Below are 7147 nucleotides of genomic sequence, written 5' to 3'. Positions count from 1 at the left end.
TTATCCAAGCAGCAATAAGCATTTAAAACTAAAACATGCTAATTTTTTAAAAGCCATCTACTGAAGCAGATAAGAGTGCTATTTTTGTGCAGTTGCAGTTTACTGCTTTTTAGAAGGAAAACAGAACCCAAGAGTTTTCTAAAGGAATACAAGTATATCCGATTGACCAGCTTCAAACTTAGAGCATCAGAATACTCTGGTATAAAATTCTGAACAGCAAGTTGTTGAGGGAAAGGGAACTGTGAGAAACTCTTGAAACATCATCCAAAAAATCTGCCTAGACAACATCTCTAAGTACTGTGGTTTGGCTCCAACACTACTAGTGACAATCCTCTCTCCCTCTCTTTGGATCATCTCACAACAGCAGCTAAGCTTTTCACAGAAACTGCAAAATCTATCTGTCATTCTGCATCAGCTGTTTTCCAAGTCACTGCCTTTACAAAGTCTCCCTCAGAGAAAAAGAATCACAACAGGAAGAATCTCCAAATTTGCAGTCATCACTGCTTATGTGAAATGTCCATAATAAGAGAATACATGTGCAGATGAAGAACCATGGCCATGTTTATATTCATATATCATACATAATATTAATCAGACATTTTATCAGCCAGCAAAATAATTTTATTGAGATATCATGACTTTGTGGTATTGGTATAGAAAAGAGGGCACACATTCTTTTACTATGTTGTAGGTTAATATTTCAAACTCAGGAATGTCAGGTAAACATCAGAAAACCAAATTCAACTAGCATTGCAATCCTGAACACATAATGCAATCCTATGTATGTCTATGCAGAAGTAAGCCACACTATGCTCAGAGGGACTTAAAGGTAAAGGTAAAGGGACCCCTGACCATTAGGTCCACTCACAGACGACTCTGGGGTTGCGGCGCTCATCTCGCAGCGTACAGCTTCCAGGTCATGTGGCCAGCATGAGCTTCTGGCCAACCAGAGCAGCGCACGGAAACGTCGTTTACCTTCCCGCCAGAGTGGTACCTATTTATCTACCTGCACTTTGGCGTGCTTTCGAACTGCTAGGTTGGCAGGAGCTGAGACCGAGCAACGGGAACTCACTCCATTGCAGGGATTCGAACCGCCAACCTTCTGATCGGCAAGCCCTAGGCTCTGTGGTTTAGACCACAGCGCCACCCGCGTCCCATCAGAGGGACTTACTCATAGGTAAATATGTATTAGAATGCATTTTTACTGGGAAGTTGCACTGAATTTAAGGAGCCATACTTCCAAGTAAACATATCTAGGACTGTGCTGCAAATCACTTTTTATGGTGTAGAATTTTTTTTAAGGCCCTCGTTGTTTAGTAATAAAATATTTTGAATCAATAGAAAAGGCTAGGCATATTCTGTCATGTACTTTTTTAAGCAGAGGATCTAATTTAGAAATTAATTCCTTCAAATGCAAGTTTCTAGCCCATATGCTGTTGGGAAACACCCAGGCATGTAATCTACAGTGTAATACTATCCAGAAGTCCTATTAAATTCAATGGGCCTTACTCCTAGGTAAGTGAGATTAGGCTTGCAGCCTTAGGAGCTTCAAGAATACAGTACTTGTATTACCTATTGTTAACTAGAAATTTCTGGCTTTAGCAGAGGATTTTCCAAAGCCTACCTCATTTGCTTGTAAGACAAGTGAAAGACATGCTAAGAATACAAATTAGAGAAGCTAGCAATCTTTCCAACACAGCCCAAATTCCAAGGAGATTCCGATTAAATATATGGCATACAAAGGGCAAGACATGTGCTCCTAAACATTCAGGATCATGTATTTGTCATTTATATTTCGGAGCAAACACCACAGTAACAGAGTGTATCTGTAAAGTGCTCCTCATTCTGCTTCTCTTGTACTCTTTGAAAAAAAATACCATCACTGAATCTGCCAGAGCTGGAGGAGGAAAAAAAACCCAAGCACTTGCAGTATGAAATGGTGTTTCAACTACCGACACAGCAAATTTTGTATTTTCTAGTTTGTGATTCCTGTACTGTACATTTAACAATTTAACATTTAACAATGCTACTCTTCCGGTGCATAGCAACTATTCTATAGCAGGGTTTTCAGAATAGTACCACCTGATGCCAACACAGACTGTTCTCTATCCTAAAGTCAACAATGACTTCCTCAAACTACAATTCAGCTCAGTAGTCCTACTGTGGTTAGTGTACCACAGCTCTCTGGCAGGCATGATGAACCATAGACTTCCTTCCATCAATGGAACTGGGCAAGGATCATCCTCACAGTTGTGTTGCAATTCAGAGGTCCACAGACTTCTTTGGATGATCCCCATGCTTGTCTCCAGCTTCTAGGTTGGGCGGAAAGTTGGGACTTGCTTACAGAAGTACAGTGCCAAACAAGCCCCAGCTTTCCACTCCTGAACTGAAAAAGGACAGTGGGTGTTTGTTGTTGTTTTTGCTGGTGCACTTGAAAAGCTCAACAAAACAAGTTCAGAGCTGGGGTGGCGGTGGCAGCAATTGTCCCTGCAATTGCACAAGGTTCCCAAGGCTTCCTAGCTGTGCAGGATCACCCCACCCCTCTTCAATCTGGGGAACGGGGCTTGGGCTTCCTCTGCAGCACAATCAGGAACAAATTTCCTCTTCCCAGCTCCAAACTTGGAGGTATGGAAGAGAGTGGGTGATTTTCCTGGTGTTGCACTGAGTTTCAGATGCAAGTCTGAACACTCTCCTGGTGGCTACTAATTTTTGGTTGCTTAGGTCCACCCAATTTTTTGTTTTTTTCCTGCCCAGCAGTGGTTTTCTTTCGTTATCTCAACTAAGACGGGATGGGGAAAGATTTCTCCCAGAATGAGACTCTCATCCTAAAATATCCTTCCTACTCACATTAAACCACTACATATATTGGTCTAGAGAAATAAGAGGATGTGGGAAGCCACTCCAGGCTTACTTTCCGGTAGTCCATTATTTTATCACGTACTAGATGGCATATTTGAAAGTGAGAGGAGAAATGCTTGTTAGTATAAAGCTGAACATGTGTATAATCACAAAAACCAATTGTTAACAGCAATCCATGAATCAAATGCACTCAAAAACCACAACAGCCTTTGAGGATGAGTCAGTGACAGCTACGTTGAATTCTTCTCCGGAAAGTACATCTTTCATTTCAGTGTTTGTAATGGTTTATTTTTAAAGTCTGTTAAATAATGTTTCCCCCATTTTCAGAACTTTAGATATTTCAGCTGGGTAGTTAACCAAGTTAAGGTCTGTTGGATGAAACGAACTTTTAAGTAGCATTTGATATCAAGTAACAGCTGGTGGGCAGAGCTATAATGTGAGTCATGCTTTATTATAGCTCCTTTCCCTACTACATAGAATCAACTGGTATTTATGTTTGTTATTCACACCTACCATTTCCTTGTGATTGGGATAAAAGGTTTGCTCAATTAAAGGGAACTTCTCTGGTCCCAAGGTTCTGTAGATGGACACCAACTGAGCAAACTGCAAAAGAAAATAAACAGAATTCTAAGCTCAAAGTGCAGGCTGTACCAAAATTACTTCAGCACTGTTATTCAGCACCATAATTACTATCTATCAAAAATTCAAGAGTCTGTTAAAAGATTCCTTCTAGTTTACCATATTCTTTATTACCCACCTACAGAAAAAGAATGCATAAAAAGTAAAACGTGCAAGTGCAAATGATGGAGAAAATAGTAATTTCATAAACCTGTATTGTTTTGGCGATTCCACTTTCTTTTGAGCCTATGGCCTAGCTAAACTGAAAAAGCCTGTGCCTACTTTTTACAGTACAGAACAAGCTTCTTTTAGGTATTGTATTTAGCGGATGTTTGTTTTGGAACACTGAAAAGAATAAACTGATAGACTCCATGGTGACCGCTATATGCATGAAAAGAGAATCAGCTAGGCATGGCAATTATGCTTAATTTTGAATTGGGTATTTGGGGTCACGAAGAGTCTGACACGACTAAACGGCTAAACAACAACAATTTGGCATTGCTCATCTGACACACTTCTGCACAGATTTTATACAGTGCAGCTCATCTACATTGGCTCCCAGTACGTTTCCGAGCACAATTCGAAGTGTCGGTGCTGACCTTTAAAGCCCTAAATGGCCTCGGTCCAGTATACCTGAAGGAGCGTCTCCACCCCCATTGTTCTGCCCAGACACTGAGGTCCAGTACTGAGGGCCTTCTGGCGGTTCCCTCCCTGCGAGAAGCCAAGTTGCAGGGAACCAGGCAGAGGGCCTTCTCGGTGGTGGAGCCCACCCTGTGGAACGCCCTCCCATCAGATGTCAAAGAGAAAAACAGCTACCAGATTTTTAGAAGACATCTGAAGGCAGCCCTGTTTAGGGAGGCTTTTAATGTTTAATCGATTATTTTATTTTATTTTTCTGTTGGAAGCCGCCCAGAGTGGCTGGGAAACCCAGCCAGATGGGCGGGGTATAAATAAGAAATTATTATTATTATTATTATTATCATCATCATCATCATCCTAACGGGGCTCCCTGTCAGACAGTGCTGCTTACCATGGAACAATTGGAAGCTCACTTTAACTTCCCAATGTTCAGGTGTGGGGCAGCTGGGCATGCTTGGGTGGGAATGGCATCATAGGCCAAACCAGGACCCATGCTGCACCTAATTTCTCACCCCAGTGCAGAATTTAGAATCAGGGTTCCAAATAGGAGAATTTCAGTGCATTTTCCCTATGGGATTATTTTATAAGATTGCAAAACCACCAGCCATTCAACAGGTTTTTAAGGCAATTCTCATACACGTCACACCTAAGAAGGAGAACTTAATTCCATATGCCTTCAGTCTTCAAACTATGACATCTCAGTTGCAACAACAACATCCTTGACTCAGTCTTATAATCACAGCAGCTATCTTTGTGGGACTTCTCTCAGCAGAATCAACAGCCCTTCAGAGCCACAGCAACATTGGAGCTGAGTATCATGCTGTGCTCAAATCACACACTTAATTCTCCATTAACAAAAATGTTGAGCCTTCAACAGACAATTTTCTGTTGCCGCCACTCCACATAGTTCAGCTGGATGCACAATGACACAAAACATGAATGATAAGCATAAGTTAAAGATTTGTAACTTCAACAAATTAGCAGGAAGAAACAGCACAAGCAATTTAGGACTCTGAATCAATTTTAAATATGGCATAGTCCACGAAATAGTGGGAAACTAGAATGAGAAGATCTCCTCAAGCTACTAACTAGTGTTTCAAGTCCCCTCTGGACCTATTTTCATTTCAACTGTACGTATGGTAATAAAGAAAAAACAACACATATCAATTGGGAGAATGTTATGGTAATTGTGTTTTACCTGGTAACTAAACATATGACGTTTATAAGAAATAACAATAAAGAACATATACCAGTAACATCTATGCTTATACTTTAGAAAATTTCTAGCACAAGACATTTTAAAACATCTGTTCTTTGATCAAAAAAGAAAATGAGTGTGATTCATTTGAATATTATTCAGTTCGAGTGATGTTATCTATGTGATTTGTTTCTAAGTGTAAAAATAACAGGGAAGAAAAATGGGGCAGTGGGGAGGGGAAATTAAACATCTTTGGTTCTGTTTGCAGCCATCTATCTACTTTTTCTTTGGGGAAATGGATCACTGTCTGTGATTCTATGATGTGCAAGGATGACTGTGCTTGATAGTTCAATGCCTTCATAGATTTTACTGCGAGAATTCTTGTTCTTAGTGCATTTTCTTTGTATTGCTAGCACTTTGTATTCTTACCTTTCTCATATAAAAGCTGTCTTTTCATCTATTAAAGAGCTTTTCTCGATTGAGGGGAAGGGATTGTCAGCTGAAATCTTTATGTGTGCCACCAATGCTTTGTACAGATAATAGTAAGCACTTGGCAAGAGAGCTCTTTCATTTTATAATAAAAGAATGTGCAAGATGTATTTTGTTATCCTAAGAGTGGAACATTGTAGCTTTGAGTGAAATCCCTAGGTATAGGGTACACTGAATGCTAATGCTGTAATTAGAGACTTAGATAACAACAGTTTTACTATTTTAGTTTTATTCACATGTATTCAAATGTAAGCATGTGCCATGAAACAGAATAGGACATTTCTCTCTCTAATGTACAGCATTTAAAATAATTACACCTAAATGGGAAATGGGCTCATGTCTTGCTTCCACACACAAAATGAGCACAGAACTTTCCAAGGGCGTCTCTCTCAGACTGCTGCAGGAGGAGGGAGGAAGAGAGAGCAAATAGCAGAACTGCAGTTGCAGCTTCAATCTGAGTGGGAAGCTGTACTAAGAGGAGCTCTTCCCCTCTTCACTCCTTTCAAGTACAAAAAGAGAGTGCAGACCGAACTTGGGAATCCCTTATGGGAGGACTGCCTCTGGTCCTGGAAGCAGCAGACAGCAATCATATAATTCCTCTCTATCCACCTTCTCCGTACCATGAATAATATCATTACATGTTTATCATGTTCCTCCTTAGTTGCTTCCCCCTGGCTCCCAACAAAACAGTTGCCAACATTTTAACCTTTTCCTGTAGAGGTGTTGCTCCAGCTCCCTGATCATTTTGGCTACTCTTTTTAGGTTATATGTGAACCCCTTCTCAATCATTATCTTGGTGAGATACCCAGCGAGCACTTAGGGTTTTTGAATAAAATGAGCTTACTGCTCATTTTATTTCTTTTTCTTTTTGGGCATTCCATAAGTTTTGTGTTGACTGAAGTTCTGTTGATCTGAAAGGTGCTTCTTTCCTAAAATTTTTTTAGATTGTATTGAGATTACTGGAGTTATTCTACAGTATATGCTCTCTCAGTTCTGTTAATGCGGCTTGGTATGTTCTATTCCTTATCCCAGGGTCTGGTGAGAGTGGTATCCATGGATTAAGAATATGCATTATTTATTATCTAGGGCCAGGGTAGGAACATGTGGCCCTTCAGATATTGGACTCCATCTCCCATAGGCCTCAACAGGCATAGCCAATGTTCAGGGGTGATGGAAGTTAGACCATAGCATCTGTAGGACCACATATTCCCCATAATTGCTCTAGGGTATTTTGGAGTTGACAGATCATTTGTCATTTTCACAGTCGATGTTGCTCTGGGCACCAGAAAATATCCATTTCACAGAAGAAAAATGGTTGATGCTTGGACACCCCCCCCCAAAAAA

At 40.4% G+C, this 7147-nt stretch overlaps 1 protein-coding gene across 1 annotated transcript in view; it reads right to left on the bottom strand.

Annotated features, from left to right (window-relative positions):
* SYN2 (synapsin II) overlaps window positions 1-7147 on the bottom strand; it is a 150936-nt gene that overhangs the window by 67843 nt on the left and 75946 nt on the right. The window contains exon 5 of the mRNA XM_035106223.3: window positions 3373-3462. Coding sequence (XP_034962114.1) covers window positions 3373-3462 — 90 coding nt within the window. The remainder of the gene's footprint in view (window positions 1-3372; window positions 3463-7147) is intronic.

The sequence above is a fragment of the Zootoca vivipara genome, chromosome 2, assembly GCF_965207765.1.
Source record: "Zootoca vivipara chromosome 2, rZooViv2.hap1.1, whole genome shotgun sequence".
Classification (NCBI taxonomy): Eukaryota; Metazoa; Chordata; class Lepidosauria; order Squamata; family Lacertidae; genus Zootoca; species Zootoca vivipara.
This window is presented reverse-complemented; position numbering and strand designations above follow the sequence as displayed.